At 37.1% G+C, this 19,573-nt stretch overlaps 1 protein-coding gene across 1 annotated transcript; it reads left to right on the top strand.

Moving 5' to 3' along the window:
* Positions 1 to 1,345: 1,345 nt before the first annotated feature.
* On the top strand, positions 1,346 to 19,437 carry LOC127447125 (dnaJ homolog subfamily C member 3-like). Its single transcript, XM_051708734.1, has 12 exons — positions 1,346 to 1,536; positions 2,673 to 2,783; positions 2,942 to 3,066; positions 3,151 to 3,225; positions 3,770 to 3,922; positions 4,175 to 4,356; positions 14,503 to 14,622; positions 16,028 to 16,133; positions 16,228 to 16,348; positions 16,886 to 17,018; positions 18,498 to 18,646; positions 18,903 to 19,437. The coding sequence occupies exons 1-12, from the start codon at positions 1,455 to 1,457 to the stop codon at positions 19,058 to 19,060; spliced, it is 1,515 nt and encodes a 504-aa protein (XP_051564694.1). The 5' UTR covers positions 1,346 to 1,454; the 3' UTR covers positions 19,061 to 19,437.
* The last annotated feature ends 136 nt before the right edge of the window (positions 19,438 to 19,573 follow it).

Genomic DNA, 19,573 nt, shown 5'->3' with positions numbered 1-19,573 from the left:
GTTTCATTTATACATTTTTGCTTTATTCCACCCAGCCATTTACAATTCTCTCTCTCTCGCTCTTTCTCTCTCTCTGTCTGTGTACATAAATATATTTATACAGTACTGTGCAAAAGTTTTAGGTACTTGTGAAAAATGTCACATAGTGAGGATGTCTTCAAAAATAATGACATAAATAGTTTTCATTTATCACTTAATGTCATACAAAGTCCAGTAAACATAAAAAAGCTAAATCAATATTCGGTGTGACCCCCTTTGCCTTTAAAACTGCACCAATTCTCCTAGGTACACCTGGACACAGTTTTTCTTGGTTGTTGGCAGATAGGATGTTCCAAGCTTCTTGGAGAATTCGCCACAGTTCTTCTATCTATTTAGGCTATCTCAATTGCTTCTGTCTCTTTATGTAATCTCAGACTGACATGATGTTCAGTGGGGGGCTTTGTGGGGGCCATGACATCTGTTGCAGGGCTCCCTGTTCTTCTATTCTAATCTTGTCTATTTGTAAAAGTAATGTTTGGGAGTCTAACATTTATATTTCCTATTGAAAAACTAAAACTGAAGATATAAATAACCATCTTAAGACAAATGCTTTTATGAAACATCTTATGTGCCTAAGACTTTTGCACAGTACTGTAGTTACATATATATATATATATATGTATATATACACACCCTAAGAATCTAAAACAACAAGCCTCAAACACAGATACAGGGATATTTTCAAATTATACACTTTTTACATCATATCAGCTTAGCATAGTCAGTTCCTGCCAATATATAATTTGATTTAGACCGTTCAAAAATCCCATTAAAACAAATACAAACTTTACACGCATATAAAACAGGATCGTCAATAGATAATAATCTGAAAAACTAATAAACAGCGCCACCTCGTGGTATTTGACATGATATTTACAATAATATCTGACAGCTAAATTGAACAGCCGAACAGTTACAGATGATAAAATAGTCCTTGTTATGTGTGTCTCTAAGTTATGAACTTAAATGTAAACTTCTAATGTAGTTTGCTTGTTGTATTCTGGCATTAAACTCTCGTCTATATCTAGGACGTCGGTGAAAACACACGGAAATAAATACACTCTTTCAAACATGTAATTTTTGAGGTAGACTCCTTTCTGAATGGAAGCCCTATCAGACTTATTACACGCAAACCAATAAATGTAAATGATTTTACTCCATTACATTCATCTCTGATTCAGAGTGCTTACTCACTGCTTCGCATGCGCAGACAGAATCAAAATAATGATGCCGTGGCTGGCCTTCAGTTGAACACGGCACGATGGGCGGGGTTTGAAGAAATATCAGCCAATCAGAGGAACCCACGACCAATAGGCACGATGTCTGCTGGCGTGACAGCTATGCGAATGCACACCGTGTCTTTCAGAAGTTTATACAATATATAAAGGATTTGACGGAGTAAAGGAAAAGAAAACATGGTTGCTATAATCCCAGTGGCGCAAAAATTACTAAACTACGTTCCTTATTTACTGGTTCTGATTGATCTTCGATTTGAAGGTAAGTGGTCAGTGCTAACGCTGGTTAATTAAACGAAACCTTTTAATGAGGGTTTTACTTTACTTAGAAACTGCAAGTTCGTCATCATGTAAAATATTTTGATAAAGTGATTGTAGAAAGGGCAGTGAGGAATAAAACTTTGGAATGACACATGGAAACACTGAGATGACACATCTGTCAAGTTCCAGTTTACCAGTAAGGCATGCCTTAAACCTGAAACTCTTTATTTAGTTATTGTGGTGTTATTCTGTGTTGTGTACTGTATATTGTATATTACGTTTAAAGCAATAGTTCACCCAAAAATGAAAATTCTCTCATCATTTACTCACTTTCATGCCATCCCATATGTGTATGACTTTCTTTCTTCAGCAGAACGAATATTTTTAGAAAAATGTCTCAGCTCTGTAGGTCCATATAATGCAATTGAATGGTGACCAGAACTTTGAAGCTCCAAAATGCATATAAAGACAGCATAAAATAATCTACACGACTCCAGTGGTTAAATCCGTATGGTCAGAAGTGATATAATTGTGGGTGAAAAAGATCAATATTTAAGTCCTTTTTTACTATAAATGCTCCTCCCTGCCAGTAGGTGGCAATATATATGACGAATGTGAATCGCCAAAAACAAAAGAAGAAGAATGTGAAAATGAAAGTGAAAACGGAGATTTATAGTCTAAAAATGGCTTAAATATCTGTTTCTAAGGTGATCTATCCCTTTATTTCTGCTGCTGGAACACAGAAATACCACTGGAGTGGAATAAATGGAGTTTAGTGTTTAGTGTGTTCAACTCTGGTATACTCTTTTCTAGTTTACTCTCGTATACTCTCTGTAGTGTAGTATACTGTGGTACTATAGTGTACTTTGAATGATGGAGGCATACTGTACCCTTCTTACTCTACACTAGTGTACTCTAGTGTACCATAATCTACTGTACTGCAGTGCAGTGTAGTGTACTAAACATGACTCTAATGTACTTGACTGGAATGTACTCTAGTGTACTTTGAATGAATGTAATGATGGAGGCATATTAGCCTATATTACTAACTACACTTGTTTACGCTAGATACATTTTATAGGAGGTTATCCATTCCAGATGTCAAACTCAATTTGTTTTTCATGCAATGATTTTCAGGAGTTAATGCTGGGAAGGATGGTGGTGTTGAAAATCATCTGGAGATGGGGAAGAAGCTTCTGGCCGCAGGACAGCTGGCTGATGCTCTGTCCCACTTCCATGCTGCTGTTGGTGAGTTTGGATCATCCAAATCTATGTGGTACAACAAAGCTTTTATACATGACATCCTAAATGTGATATTGTTTGTAGTGGGGAATGTTGCATGCATGCATTGATATACTGTTTTTCTAGATTTATCCATATGTTTTTTTATTTTTTTACATAATCAGATGGAGACCCTCAAAATTACATGGCTTACTATAGAAGAGCAACTGTGTTCCTAGCCATGGGAAAATCAAAATCTGCACTACCAGACCTTAGCAAAGTCATCGAACTTAAACCAGACTTCACATCGGTGAGTTCTGCTCCTCACAGAATCACTTGACACTGATGTGTTAAAACTGAATAAGATCAAAACCTGTTCCTTCTTAATCCAAAGGCGAGGCTTCAGAGAGGCAGTCTACTGCTAAAACACGGCAAACTTGATGAAGCAGAAAGTGATTTCAAAAAAGTGGTGAGTGATATTTGGATATCATTGCCTTATATTTTCTAAAACAACTTCTTATTAATATTTTCAAAATCTGGAGCAGGTCTGTAAAAGCACAGACAGCTTTAACAATTAATACAGTGCTTTCTAAATCACATATTAGCATTTAAATTATGGCACTTATGAGGAAATGCCATATTTATTTTCTCCTGAAAATTTATAAGTCTTCCTGAAGTGCCCCAGCTCTAATAAAAAACACTCAAATGTCTACGTATTCCCTCTTCGGAGAATTCTCAGTTGAGTCAATCAGTGCCTCATATTCCCAGTCTGATACCCCAAACGCTTAATTTCACCTGCACACTTTAAATGAGCACACAGGACTGTTCTATTCTATTCTGACAGTTGAAATTCGTGGCAATTTAGAATTATGGTAAAAATATATTTATATAGTTTAATTAGTTTTATATACACTTAGATATCTGTTTTCTTAAGGACGATACAGTTGAAAAACAATATAAACAAGAGTTCATCTTTAATATTTAAAAAAAAAAAAATTCTCTCTCTAATCCAGCTCAAATCAAACCCAAGCAACAGGGAAGAGCAGGAGGCAAAGAGCCAGCTGAAGAAATCTGATGAAATTCAGAGACTGGTGGCTCAGGCTCAGAATGATTTCAACCGCAAAGACTACAGCTCAGCCGCATCACACCTTGACATCATCATTGAAGTGAGTTTACCTGGATTAAGTTCCTCCCTTTAGCAGCACAAACACTTTTTTTTTTTTTTTTGTCTTTGTGCATACACAAAGGATTGTTTGTGCTCTATGAGAGGTTTTGTCATGTTAGTTTGCCTTATTGAAACTAGATCACAAGCAGTTAAAAGCAATGCAAATCTTAATTGCCAATAATGAAGGATTGTTTACAATACTAACATGGATTACTGTTATCAAGTCACTTTTATTTGCTTGTCATCTTCTTAGACATGTGTGTGGGATGTGGACTCCAGAGAGATGCGGGCTGAGTGTTTCATTCAGTTAGGTGATATGGGCAAAGCCATCAGTGACCTCAAAGCTGCTTCAAAACTAAAAAGCGACAACACTCAGGCTTTCTACAAGCTAAGCACCATCTATTACAACCTGGGAGACCATGAGATGTCCCTCAAGTAAGATTTAAGATATGGTCATTAATGCATTAAGTCTGGATGGAGTCTTGAAGTGCTAAAGAATACTAATGCTATGTTTGAAATGCAGTACTGTTTATTGCATACTGTGCGGCATATACAGTATATTGTCTACTACGTTTAAATTTTTTTTATGTGAAACAGTACTCAGAGATAAATGTTTTAAACAGAAGTAGTATGCTACATAGTTTTCACATGGCCTGCAGTTTTCATCCTGGAAATAAATATGGTTATTTTGCATTTTTAATAAAATAGTATAACTTCTGGTTCTTTGATCACACTAGAAATGGAAGGTCGAGCGTAGTTTATTGCATTGTGGAATACATTATAGAGGTTGACCGATAGTGGATTTTGCCGTTAACGATTAAGGAATATTACAAGATAAGCTCAATTGAAAGCATGTTTGGCACAATGTTGATAACCATAGAAAATTATTTTGACTCGTCCCTCCTTTTCTTAAAAAAATAAATAAATAAAAGAGCAAAAATTGAGGTTACAGTGAGGCACTTGCAATGGAAATTAATTGGGCCAATTTTTGGAGGGTTTAAATGTGACAGGCAGAAATGTGAAGCTTATAATTTTATAAAAGCACTTACATTAATTCTTCTGTTAAAACTCATGTATTATTTGAGCTGTAAAGTTGTTTAAATCATAATTTTTACAGTCATTTTAGGGTTTGTTGACATTACATCGTCATGGCAACAAAGTTTTAAAATTTGCTATAACTGTACACAGAAAAGAATAGTAAGCGATTTTATCATACTAAAATCATGTTAACACGCATGTTGTTTACATCTTGTGGCTATAATTTTAAAAGTATTTTAATGTTTGTGGATTGGCCCCCATTCACCTCCAATGTAAGTGTAAATGTAACCCAGATTTTTGCTTTTTTTAAAGAAAAGAGGGACGAATCAAAATAATTTTTTGTGGTAATCAACATAACATTAACTTGTATTGTACCAGGAATATTCCTTTAAGGTTTAAGTTTCTTATTCTTTTATTACTATGACTGGCACAGACATAGACCACGTTTATATGCGAGAAAGTGGTTTAACACACCTAGGTTTCTCCCAGAGAAAGTTGCTTATGTGGCCATATAAACACATAAGCGGCGTACTAACAGGTTTTTGAGGAGTGCACTTGTGCGTGGAACAGTCCGGAGTACAGACTTCATAGGATGGAGCCCAACAACAAGTCAACAAAACATTTCTGGGAGTACAGTGGGAAAAGCACATACACTATAAACTATACCCATTTATAAACACCACTGTAAAATATTGACTGTCCCTCACGTTTGCGTATATGCGCTCATACATTGACGGAATTCCAGAGTTTTATGTAAAGGGAAACCCCACTATTGAAGCACAATTCCGCTGCAGGTTGTGATAGAAAGGTAAGGAAACAAACACAGCAACAACTCTGGAATATCTAGAAATAAAGTGAAGCAACAGAGAATAAAATAGTGAGATCATCCTCGGATGCCATGTTTGTTATTTACACAAGTGTCGCGTGGGAAATTATGTTGCTCAGGAAAAAGCAGCGACACAAGTATTCAGGGGTAAAGCGTACACCACTTATACAGTGCATGTAAACCGGAAGGCTGCTTTATCGCAATACGCCACTTTCTTGCAATAACCTGCTTTCTGGTGTCCATGTAAATGTAGTCATACAGGCTACAAGAGTCCAAACGAATAAAATCCCACATGCATTTTTTTTGTTCAACCAAAATCCAAATAATAACCAGAAAAAAAAAAAGATTTGATGCATAACATGGGACATTTAACTATAAACAAGCTCGAAACACACCTGAGGCCTGTACCATGAAGGCCGCTGAATTAACTCAGGGTTTCAGGATTGGTTTCAGGTTGACAAATTCAAATCAATCCAATCAGGCTTAATTGGTACCATGATGCAGCTCATCAACTTTCTCTGTCAACTCAGGCTTCGATCCTGACCACTGATATATATATATATATATATATGTAACTGGATTGCTGATGCAACGTTAAACTGCCAGCAGGAGGTGAAGCCACCGGAAGTGTTCGAGCGGCCATCATAGTATGCCCAAACTCTCATAGAGCGTTAATTACTGACAGGTGAAAACACCCCTGTTTCACCGTGTCCGACCTGTGGATACGATAGTTGCATTTTGCCCTCTATTGACAATCATGTTTAATTAGCTTGTTATGGATAATGTTCGTTACGAGGGAGAAGATATACACCGATTGCGATGTCAGAGCATTCATCTGCCTTGGTGTTCAGTCTATCAGTACAGCACAACAATCACCAGAGGAAGCGGGAAAACTGTCCACAATTTGCAATGTAAGTAGGAAAAGCTGTAATATCTGGTTGTTTAGAGTGACAACATGTCCTTAATCCCCGAATGGGACTTTCTAAATCGCCTTAAATGCCTGGGATTTTCCTGTTTTCATAGTGATGTGCTCTCTGTAGTCACACATGGATACATGTCATAAATACATGTTTGTTTGCCATTTAAATCTTGTGTATCAGTTTAATTTTAACCAACTTTGCTTTGTGGGTCTCCCTGAGGCGCTGCGCGTGAGGGAAAGAGCGCACACTCTTATTCAAATGACCGCAAGGAAAACGTCACTTTTTGATAAAAACATAAAACAAGTACAGTTGAAGTCAGAAGTTTACATACAAACTTTGCCGGTCTTAGGTCAGTTAAGATCACTACTTTTATTTTAAGAATGTGAAATTTCGGATAATAGTAGAGAAAATTATTTAGTTCAGCTTTTATTTATTTCATCACATTCCCAGTGGGTAAGAAGTTTACATACACTTTGTTAGTATTTGGTAGCATTGCCTTTAAATTGTTTAACTTGGATCAAACATTTTGGGTAGCCTTCCACAAGCTTCTCACAGTAAGTTCCTGGAATTTTGGCCCATTCCTCCAGACAGAACTGGTGTAACTGATTCAGGTTTGTAGGACTCCTTGCTCGCACACGCTTTTTCAGTTCTGCCCACAAATTTTCTGTCGGACACAAATTTGGAGGTATGCTTGGGGTTATTGTCCATTTGGAAGACCCATTTGCGACCGAGCTTTAACTTCCTGGCTGATGTATTGAGATGTTGCTTCAATATATTCACATAATTTTTCTTCCTCATGATGCCATCTATTTTGTGAAGTGCACCAGTTCCTCCTGCAGCAAAACACCCCCACAACATAATGCTGCCACCCCTATGCTTCACGGTTGGGATGGTGTTCTTCGGCTTACAAGCCTCACCCTTTTTCCTCCAAACAAAACGATGGTCATTATGGCCAAACAGTTCAATTTTTGTTTCATTAGACAAGAGGACATTTCTCCAAAAAGTAAGATCTTTGTCCCCATGTGCACTTGCAAACTATAGTCTGGCTTTTTTATGGTGGTTTTGGAGCAGTGGCTTCTTCCTTGCTGAGCAACCTTTCAGGTTCATGTGGATATAGGACTCGTTTTACTGTGGATATAGATACTTGTCTACCTGTTTCCTTCAGCATCTTCACAAGGTCCTTTGCTGTTGTTCTGGGATTGATTTGCACTTTTCACACCAAACTACATTCATCTCTAGGAGACATAATGCATCTCCTTCCTGAGCAGTATGATGGCTGCGTGGTCCCATGGTGTTTATACTTGCATACTATTGTTTGTACAGATGAACGTGGTACCTGCAGGCATTTGGAAATTGCTCCCAAGGATGAACCAGACTTGTGGAGGTCCACAATTTGTTTTCTGAGGTCTTGGCTGATTTCTTTTTATTTTCCCATGCTGTCAAGCAAAGAGGCACTGAGTTTGAAGGTAGGCCTTAAAATACATCCACAGGTACACCTCCAAATGGCCAATTAGCCTATCAGAAGCTAATTGCCTAAATGACATCATTTTCTTGAATTTTCCAAGCTGCTTAAAGGCACAGTTAACTTAGTGTATGTAAACTTCTGACCCACTAGAATTGTAATATGTCAATTAAAAGTTAAACAATCTGTCTGTAAACAATTGTTGGAAAAATTACTTGTGTCATGCACAAAGTAGATGTACTAAACGACTTGCCAAAACTATAGTTTGCTAATATAAAGTCTGTGGAGTGGTTAAAAAATGAGTTTTAATGACTTCAACCTAAGTGTAAATGTCTGACTTCAACTGTAACTCTGAACAAACACTTTGATGATCACAATAAATAAGTCTGAAAATGTCTGTTTATATCTTACCTCAGTTTCAGTGAAGTTGTTTACATTCAGCTGATTTGTTCGCTGATGAAGTTTGTTAGTGGTGGATACTGTTTGATATACAGTAGATATACATAACTCGCTCGGGCTTTCAAGAAACAGGAAAAATTCTGGTCTTTAAATAAATAAATAATTACATGTGTAGGATGTTTGCATTGTAGGGATGTACATGCAGATTTCAGATATAAAATCAGTGATTGAATGACTGATGTTTACTCGCTGAAATGAGATGATTTCCTGTTAAGTCAATAGGGACACTGAAATGTTTGGGCATAGCAATATGGCAGCGCAGTGGCTTCACTGATATAACGTCACGAGCAGTGGCGAATTCTTAGGGCCAGCAAAGCCTTCTCTGCTGGCCTAACATGCCAAAAAATACATTTTTTTCATCCTTTCATTCTCAATTACCTGTTCATGTATTTTTAATCACTTTCCACTCTTAATTAATCTACAATCAAATAGAGAAAAACGAAAAGTTTATCCAGACAGAATTTATTCTTTGATGCTTACAAGCAAAGTGTGACAACTTACTGTTTCACAAATCGCATGCCCAAAGCAGCATGTGAGTCTGAGATCCACCTCCTCAGGCTTTCAGAATTTCTTCATAATCCCTCAACAGTTCAAATGAATGGGCAACTAAAGTCAGATTGTCAGATTCATCAGCCAATCAGATTGATTTATTTGTTCTTGGTGGGTGTGATCTTTAGTATATGTCCCAGTTGAGGCCTTCTAGCTGGCCTTGAGTGACGCAATCATGCTTTAATTGATGTACGTAATTTGAAAGCGAAGAGCGCGAGATCTTGCTGACGAGTCGGCTTTCATCACTGCTGGTATTGCCATTGAGAAAGAGATCTTTATGGATTTAAAAACAGGAGACGTTCTGCATGACCGTGTGATTGCTTAATTTATTAAACAGGACTGATTTTCACTTCAAGTAAATTGGTAACTGCTTTTTGCATTGTTAAAGCAACATCAGGAGTTTTCTAAGTGTAAATTAGGCTCAAGTTTTGAAAAGTAGTGCTGTGTTCCATTCAACTTGGAAAGTCGGATTTTACAACTAGTTAGCTGCAACATAATGTATGATGCCCAAAGGCATAGGGTGCCTTATTCATTGTGAAACTGTGTTTTCTTAATGGCATGAATCACACTGAATGCCTAGACTGTAAATACACGGCCCGCCACTGGTCATGAGCAATCCAGTTCTATATACAGTATATATCAGTGATCCTGACTTTAAGATTAGATTACGCACTCATGCACATGAATGAGTGACGTTTGCGGCACACAACCATTCGTGTGAGAGAACGCGATTCACTTCTTGCGAGAGACTCAGCGGGATTTACCTCTCTGCTGAAAGCTGATGATTATGAAAATAAGAATTTTAATTAATTTAAGACATTGTTTTAAAAATATAAAAAAATTACATGCATTTACACTGCTCAAGAGTTCAGCATGAAATCATGACGACTTAAAACATGATTTACACAGTACAAGGGAAAACTGTAAAATTATGAAGCAATTAAAGACATTTACAAAACAAGAAGAAACAGTGGCTGCTACAAGAGCTCAAGAGGATTGCTGCAAACAAATTCTTAATGTGATAAAAAAAATATATATAAAAAACAGCTGGCATATCAATGCTAAGTGAATTCATATAGGCCCACAAGAAGGACACACAGGCTTATTCATTTTAAAAGCTTAAATTTATTTAAAATATAAAATCTTTTATATTTATTTGAATTGAAAACTTTATCATTCAAAACTATTACAAATAAATATAGGCTTTTCCTTTTATAAGTTTTTCCTTTTTCAAAATCTACCAGTTAGTGTATATATAAAGTGTTTTTAGACAATGGAATAAGCTACTTTGTAAATATATATGGGATAATAGGAAACCTTAAAAAGTCTTAAAATTCTTAAGTTGTCAAAAAGGCTTGGGGGACTAGAATTCCCAAATGTAATAAATTATTATAAAGCTGCACAAATTCAACCTAACCAATTGATTTAGATGAATGAAGAATCTAATGTGAAATGGAGGAAGATGGGAATGTATCAAATGGTGGATCCTATTAGTATATCCCTGTTCCTACCCAGACAAAGCAACACATTTAAATCAATAGATAATATTTGTATTAATAGTACTTTTAGAAGTTTAGAAGAAAAATAGTAAAATTAAGAAAGATATTAATTTACAAGTAATTGCTAAAAAGATCCTGATTTCATGCCAAATAGATTAGATGATACATTTAAGTTTTGGGCAGATAGAGGTCTGAAATATATCACCAAATGTTCACTGATAAAGGAATGGATGGATACCTTTTCAAACCTATCAAAAAATATGAGCTTCCAAATTCACTTTATTATTATTATTATTATTTACAGGTAAGAAGATATTTATTAACATAAGTTGAAGTAAAAGAAATAAAAAAGGAAATGCATCCATTAATAAATTATATAATTGATACATACAATACAACTAATCCAATAAAAATGTTAGAAATGTTAAAGAGCGCACTTGAAAGAGATATACAGGACACTCTGAATAAATTATATGTGGGTGGGAGGATGAATTAAAAATAAAAATTAGTAAGCAAGACTGGGAAGAAATATCATGTAATACATTCCGTACAGTGTTTGGAGGGAATATGCTTGGAAATTTTGTATAACACCTGTTATTCAAAGTAAATACAATAGCATGGTAAAAGGGGAGAAATTGTGGAGAAAAAATGCTCATTACAGTCAAATTCTATATGAGTTCTCTAAATTGACAACTTAGTGGAATGAAGCGATTCGACAGGTTAATTTAATATTTGACTGCACAATAAAAATACATCCTGAAAACCTTATTTTGGGTAAAATGCCACTGTCCTTAAGAAATAAAACTGAACAAAATATATTTAGGGTATTCAGAATAGCAGCTTTGAAACAGATTTAAAAAAATTGGCTTAAACCAGAACCCCCACAATTTCAAAGATGGAGAGAAACGATTTTGGAAATATACCAAATGGAGAAAATAACATTTAAAATTAATAATAAAAGTCTGGAATGTGAACATAAATGGGATTTGCTTAAAAATATTATAAATTAATTTACGTAGATGTTTCCTTCAGATTCTTGATTTTTGAACAAAATAAGTTCAAATACGAGGTATGATGTCCTATCTCATTTAATATTTAAAAAAAAAAAAGGAGGTGATAACTTTCTTTCCACTTTATTTGAAACAAAATATAACATGTAAATGAATGAATTAAACATGTTATTTATAGAATATGTTGTGAATGGTTATTCAAAATAACATGTTTTTATTATTTCTCTATTATTTGTCTTTAGTAAAAATAAAAAATAAAAAGCATAAAAAAGGCTACTATTGATTAATTAAAAAGTGAGCACTTGGAATACTGTATGCAAAAAAAATGGTATGCAATAATAAGATGTATTTGTTCTTTTTATAAAAGATGTATTTTGTGCACTGCTTATATTGCTTATATTATTATAACTTCAAGTAAAATACTGAATGTTCATCTTGAGTCCATGAAAGAAAGAAGGGGTTTGGTTGGCATTCACCCCTTTCCATAGCAATCTTGAGCTTTTAATATTTTAAAAACGATAATTTTTTGCAGGTATCATATTAATCCATTGTAACACAGTTCAATGGAATGGAGGAGGCGAGAACCGGCTTGATAATCATTAAATATTATTTATATTAACTAAAACAAAAGCACAAACACACACAGGTGTCGGACAGCTGTCCGTAACTCTCACTCTCTGTCCTACTGCCGTTTCCAGTCGGCCTTTATCCCTCTCGGGCTAATCAGCCTGATTAGGGGCCGGGTGTGTAGAATCATGTCCCGACCCCACCCTCCGCCCTGCCACATTCCTCCCCCATTCTCTCAGGCCGGGGAGCCCCCGGCATGACGTACACAACCACCCCCCCCCCTTCCCCCGTCTGCCGGCAGGTCATCCCCATCTACCTGGATCAGGGGAGGGGACAAGGGCAGGGAAACAAAAAAAAAATGTGGCACCTACACGCCGTAACGGCGATCGTGCCAGATTAACAAAAACATTTAAAAAGAGAGGGAAAAGGCCAACACGGAGCGGCAGCGGGAGAGAGAGAGGTAAAAAATTTACTTGCTGGTTCTCCGATACACCATAGCCTGGTCCTCGGCCACTCCTCCACCCTTTGGTGGACGACAGCCACGCTTCCCCGGGCGGATCGGAGGCAGTCCTCCAGCTCCTGGCGGACGGAATGCCCTGCCGCGTTTTCGGTGGACGGAAGGGGTCTCCCCTGCCCCTGGCAGCGGTTCTCCCGCCCCAGGTGGTCGGCGAGGAGCCCCTCCCCGCTCACAGTCGGCGGTCTCAGACCCCGCCACGTTTCAGCGGCTGGTAGGGGTCTCCTCCGCCCCTGGCAGCGGCCCTGACCACTCCAGGCGGTCGGTAAGGAGCCCCTCCTCCCCTCGCGGTCGGTGGCCGTTCCTCCACTTTCAGGCGGCCGGGCTCCTTTGTCCCCCGGCGGATGGCCGCGGCTGCTCCATTGGGGTGGATGGTAGTGGCGAGGTCTCTACTACGGCGCATCCCTCCTCCTTCCCGGATTTCGGCACCCGTGTAACACAGTTCAATGGAAAGGAGGAGGCGAGAACTGGCTTATGATTAACTAAAACAAAAGCACAGACACACACAGGTGTCGGACAGCTGTCCGTAACACTCTCTCTCTCTCTCTGTCGCACTGCCATCTCCAGTCGGCCTTTATCCCTCTCGGGCTAATCAGCCTGATTAGGGGCCGGATGTGTAGAATCACGACCCGGCCCCGCCCTCCGCCCTGCCACATTCATCTTACTGGCTGTTTTATAGATTGCCTAATATAGTATGTTTATATTTTCAGAGATAGCTTTTGCTATGGCTAAAGACGGTAAATGAAAAGCAATTACATTTTAAATAAAATACAACACACTGTCTGCTGAAAATCTACATTTAGATTCTCAAATAAATAATTTATCGTGAAGAGTTGATTTTGTGGATTTCTAAGATTTTATTTGTAAAGTGTGCTTTAAGAGACAAAGCAGAGTGATTTCATGGTAGCTGGGGTTGAGGCAAACTAAACTAAAACTTACCTGGCTAGCCACCGAAACCGGCTTCATGGTACAGGCCTCAGGGACTCTTATTTTGAAAAGACAGAGACTTGGCTCGTTACAATGCTTTTATATTAAGTGTTAATGAAATTAACCTTTTTATTGCCTATACAGTACAATTACCAGATGAAGGGTTTTATTTTTATGTGTATATATGTATTTCACCACATGAGGTTTAATAAGGAATAAGATTTATTATTATTCACAAGATATGAAATTGGAGATACAATGTAGGCTATGTGCTGACATTTCCAAAATTTCAACATTTCCATATAGTCAAATTTTTCTTTGCATGCCCTTGCATAAAGTTAGAAGATTTAGATACAGCACATCCCCACGAGGTGTCAGTGATGGTTTTTATTTCACTTCAAGAGGCCGCTGTTATATTGTAGATCCAAGCCGTTGTTACTGTAGAATCCTCTAGCACTGGCAACAGAGGAAACGGCAGAATAATAATAATAAAAAAACAACTGTTGGCATAGATTTTTGCTGATAACTGATAGTTCCAAAAATCAACTATCGGCACCGATTAATCTGTGCTCTGGCTGGTAGGGTTAGGGTGAAGGGCTTAGTGTAGGTAAGGGTTAGGGTTAGGGTAGATGTAGTAAGTCATCCAGGTTTCAAATGCATACAGAAAAATTGCAAAAATAGTATGAGTAGTATAGTAGTATACTATCCCTAACTTACCCTAAATTTGGACACTGTCTTCAAAACTCAGCTAGATCTAGATCAGTGTAAGAACTAACCAGCCTCTTGTTCTGGTTTTGTTTTTGTCTGCAGTGAGGTGAGGGAGTGTCTGAAGCTGGACCCTGATCATAAGCAGTGCTTCAGCCACTACAAGCAAGTTAAGAAGCTCAACAAGCAGATCCAGGCTGCTGAGGAACTGATCCAGCAAGAGAAGTATGTCCCAATACATTTATGTGACTTGCCTTTCACAAACGTAGATGTTGGTACAGCGGGCAAATATACAATATGTATAATATTGTCCTAATCGACTTGTCATGATGATTTGTCATTTTGCAGATGCTTTTCTTATTACAATTTCAGATCTTCTAGAGTAACATGAGGTGCACATTCTTGATCAAGGACACGATGATAGTTTATATGTGAACTATTTACATTTGAATCTACAACCTTTCAGTTACAAGCTAACAGCATGTTATGAGTAGGGATGCACCGATGTATCGCCCACCGTTATTTATCAGCCAGTTATTGACCAAATTTAAACCACTGGCAAATAGTTTCTTGGCATGAGATAATGATGGTTCATTTATAATGAATTATCAACACACTTTGTAAAAGCTCTGTTAATTCAAATACACAATCCAGAAATAATTATAGCCACAGAATGTAGAAGGGTTGGCTATTGTGATATTTCATTTTTAATCATTCTTGCTCTCACATTAATGAGGAAAATCCACCCAAAACTCTTTGAAACCCGGAAACTTTGACTTAGATATTGATATGGTATCCATTAAGGCTACACGATTGATTAAGACTGAAATTGCAATATGGTCTTGTGCGATTATTAAACCTCGGAAGTTTAAAAATGGACTGAATTCAGTGGTTCAGTCAGCGCTGTGTAAGCAAGTGGCGCCCTCTAGCGGTGTGTTTGGTATTATCCATTATACCACAATAGAACTTAAATTAGCTTTTGTTCCTTTGGTAACTTTTTATTTTTCCATGATGTGGTTGACATTTCTGTGGAATTGCCCAACATATGCATAAAATACATTTGTGATGTTCTACTATATACAGTACAAACATGTCAAATGTGAGTTCTGTTGTTTTGAACTGCAAAACAGAAGTGTAACAATGTTTTAAAAATTACAATAATATTTTTTCACATCATTAGTCATGTTTAGATGTGTAGTTATTTTTCAATATTTTTTTATCTTCTATTTATCTTTCATTGTGGCTCTCTTTAAAAATTTGGCCTGTCATGTGTTCAGTATGATCCAATCCATGTTCAATAGAAATTATTTGTTTTATTTGTTAACTCCTGAGCAAAACAGTGATCTGATGACAAAGTAAGGCAAGTGGCATAATACCAGTATCAGCAAATCGTTTTTTTTTTGTTAAAATTGGTATCGTAAGGGCCAAAAATTTTCATATCAGTGCATCCCTAGTTAAGAGTATATGTCAGGTTACGTTATTACAATAATGGTCCTATATTCAATATCTGGAGTAAAAGAAGAGAAAGTTAAAATGCTAAAGAAAGTGAAAGCTAAATTTGAATTTGTGAAAGCGAAAGTACTGGCATTAATGAACAATGTTAATGATTGTTATGATTGCAAATCCACAGATACAGTGATGCAGTTAGTAAATACGAGTCTGTTATGAAGACTGAACCAAATGTTCCTCAGTTCACACTTGATGCCAAAGAGCGCATATGCCACTGTCTGTCTAAGGTAAGACTGAACTCCCTGACCACCAGGTGTCACTGTCTACCAAAGCATACACTGCATTGTAATGGAGGGAAAATGTTTTGATCTTATTCCACAGGACCAGCAAACTGCCAAAGCAATCTCAGTATGCAGTGAAGTTCTGAACTCAGATGCTCAGAATGTGAATGCTTTAAAAGACAGAGCAGAGGCCTTCCTCCAGGATCAGCAATATGAAGAAGGTATGTGTGAATCCACTATAGTTGAATGCTTCAGTTGACTATTACATAAATTACTGACATTTATAATTGTTTACACAGTTTAAAGTTTTTCAGGTGGACAAAACTTTATAATGACTGCTTTCCAATAAAGTTAGCACATTTATGAACATTCTAGTTGTATTCCATTTTAGCTTGAACATACTGATGGTAGAACCATCTTGAAAATTGAGGGAATTGTTTAGAAGTCATTGTCTTTACTCAAAAACAACCAGTCTATATTGTCAGTTATGACCAGTATATTGTTATGTTATGTATTGAGTATGTTAATATAATGGTAGTTTTTGAAAACTTGTCTTTACAACATGCCCATACACATTCAGATGCAGCCCATTGAGCCTTTTTAAATTTTAGTTGTTTTATTTTTATGCTTGGTGTATATCTACAGAATTACTTTTATACTTCGGAATATAACATATCAAGAAACTGGCCCCATGCTGTTTCTTAAGGATTGCTCTTTAAATGATCAGATGGGATAACAGAATTGTGTTCTCTTGGCAGCCATCAAGGACTTTGAGAGTGCAAAAGAACATAGTGAGAATGACCGGCAGATCAAGGAGGGACTGGAGCGAGCACAGCGCCTTCTTAAACAGTCCCAGAAGAGAGATTATTATAAGATTTTGGGTGTTAAGAGGTTAGATAATAAATACTACTAAGTAAATCGGTAACACTTTACAATAAGTTTCCATTTGTTAACATTAGTTAATGCATAAATTATCATAAACTGACAATGAACAATGTATTTTTTTTTTTTTTACAGGATTTATTATACTTTGTTAATGTTAGTTAATAAAAAATACTATTGTTCATTGTTGGTTAATGTTAGTTCATAGTGCATTAACTAATGTTAACATAACCAACTTTGGGTTTTTAAAAATGTATTACTATATGTTAAAATTAAAATGAACCAAAATTAAAGAGAGAGTTCACCCAAAAATTACAATTCTCTCATCATTTGCTCACCCTCATGCCTTCCCAGATGTGTACTACTTTTTTCTGCAGAACACAAATGAAGATTTTTTGAAGAATAGATCAGCTCGTGGCCTGGGTAGCTCAGCGAGTAAAGATGCTGACTACCACACCTGGAGTCGCGAGTTTGAATCCAGGACGTGCTGAGTGACTCCAGCCAGGTCTCCTAAGCAACCAAATTGGCCCGGTTGCTAGGGAGGATAGAGTCACATGGGGTAACCTCCTCATGGACACTATAATGTGGTTCGCTCTTGGTGGGGCGCGTGGTGAATTGTGTGTGGATGCTGCGGTAACGCACTCAACAAGTCATGTGATAAGATGCGCGGATTGACGGTCTCAGATGCTGAGGCAACTGAGATTGGTCCTCCGCCACCTGGATTGAGGCGAGTCACTACACCACTATGAGGATTTAGAGCGCACTGGGAATTGGGCATTCCGAATAGGGGAGGAAAAAAAAAAGAATAGTTCAGCTCTGTAGGTCCATACAATGCAAGTGAACAGTGACCAGACCTTTCAAGCTCCCAAATCATATAAATGCAGCATAAAAGTAATACATATGACTAAAGTAGTTAAATCCAAATCTTCAGAAGCAATATGATAGGCGTGGGTGAGAAACAATATTCAAGTCCTTTTTACAATAAATCTCCACTTTCACATTCTGAAAGTGAAAGTGGAGATTCATAGTAAAAAGGGATTGAAATATTGATCTGTTTCTCTCCCAAAATGATTGCATCACTTCAGACATATATTAAACCACTGGAGTCATATTGATTACTTTTATGCTGCCTTTATGTGATTTTTGGAGCTTCAAAGTTCTGGCCACAATTCACTTGTATTGTATAGACCTACAGAGTTGAGATATTCTTCTAAAAGTCTTTGTGTTCAGCAGAAGAAATTAAGTCATATGCATCTGGGGTGGCATGAAAGTGAGTAAATGATCAGAGAATTTTAATTTTTGGGTGAATTATTCCTTTGAAAAATAATATATTTTTCATCGTTAGTTCATGTTAACAAATGGAACCTTATTGTAAAGTGTTACCAATAAATCAATTCTACTATAATAAACTTTTCATCAGCAAAGTGTTCATCAATACCGAGGCTTAAGTAAACACTCGTATTAATGATGTGGTTGATGTGGTTGCAGGACTGCCCAAAAGAAGGAGATCATAAAGGCATACAGGAAGTTGGCACAGCAGTGGCATCCAGACAATTTCCAGGATCCAGAGGAAAAGAAAAAGGCAGAAAAGAAATTCATAGACATTGCTCAAGCCAAAGAAGTTCTAACTGACCCAGGTATAAACTGAAGTCTCATTTTAATAAATTCTAGTGCTATATCTAGTGTTAAACCAGGAAAGCTTTGTTTACTCTGTCATGGTTCTGTGGTAACTTTGATATTGGGTCAAGGCCTTGGAATGTGTTAATATTCAAAAAAAAAAAAAAGGGTCATGTCATACACTTTTTTAATTTTATTTTATCGTTGGTTAGTTACTGAGACATTGTTTCTTATTCAGAGCTTTGATGCAATGATGTGTATCTTGTGCCTCTGCAGAAATGAGGAGTAAGTTTGACCAGGGCGAGGACCCTATGGATCCAGAGAGTCAGCAGGGTGGAGGACATCACCACCACTTCCACGGGGGCTGGGAGAACTTCCATGGATTTAACCCTTTTGGTTCTGGACCTTTTAATTTCAAATTCGGATTCAACTAAGGCTCAGCTGAAAGAACTTGGGGGGCCTGACCTGAATGTGCATGGAAGTCATCCAATGGGAACTGGAACCAGCTGACCCCACCCACAGGCACAATTCTGGCATAAAAAATGTCTTGAAACGTGCATCCCGAGCTGTTTAGTGGGCAAGTGATCCTACTTGCTAACTGTTGTTCTCTGTTGCGGAATTTTTGTTATTTGAAGCAGCTCCTCTACTTTCAGGGATCTTACAATTTAGAGCGCAAGGTTAATTGCCTCGTCTGTCTGTGCACGTGTTGACCTTTTTATTCCCAAGAATAATATGTACATAGAAAACTGCACTATTTTTCTATGAATCAAATAATGCTGTAAATACAGAAATAAAGACATGTGAGTGCTTATTTAAATGAAAAGGTATTTTTACTGAGCATCCACATTTACAGTCTCTTAATAACAATAACTGAACAGAAAAGACACAGAAGACAGAATTTAATAGAATGATAAAATTAACCGTACTTAAATTTAAAAGCTTTAAGA

This window comes from Myxocyprinus asiaticus, chromosome 10, assembly GCF_019703515.2.
Source record: "Myxocyprinus asiaticus isolate MX2 ecotype Aquarium Trade chromosome 10, UBuf_Myxa_2, whole genome shotgun sequence".
NCBI lineage: Eukaryota > Metazoa > Chordata > Actinopteri > Cypriniformes > Catostomidae > Myxocyprinus > Myxocyprinus asiaticus.
Note: the sequence above shows the minus strand (reverse complement) of the source record. Positions and strands in the feature narration are given on the sequence as shown.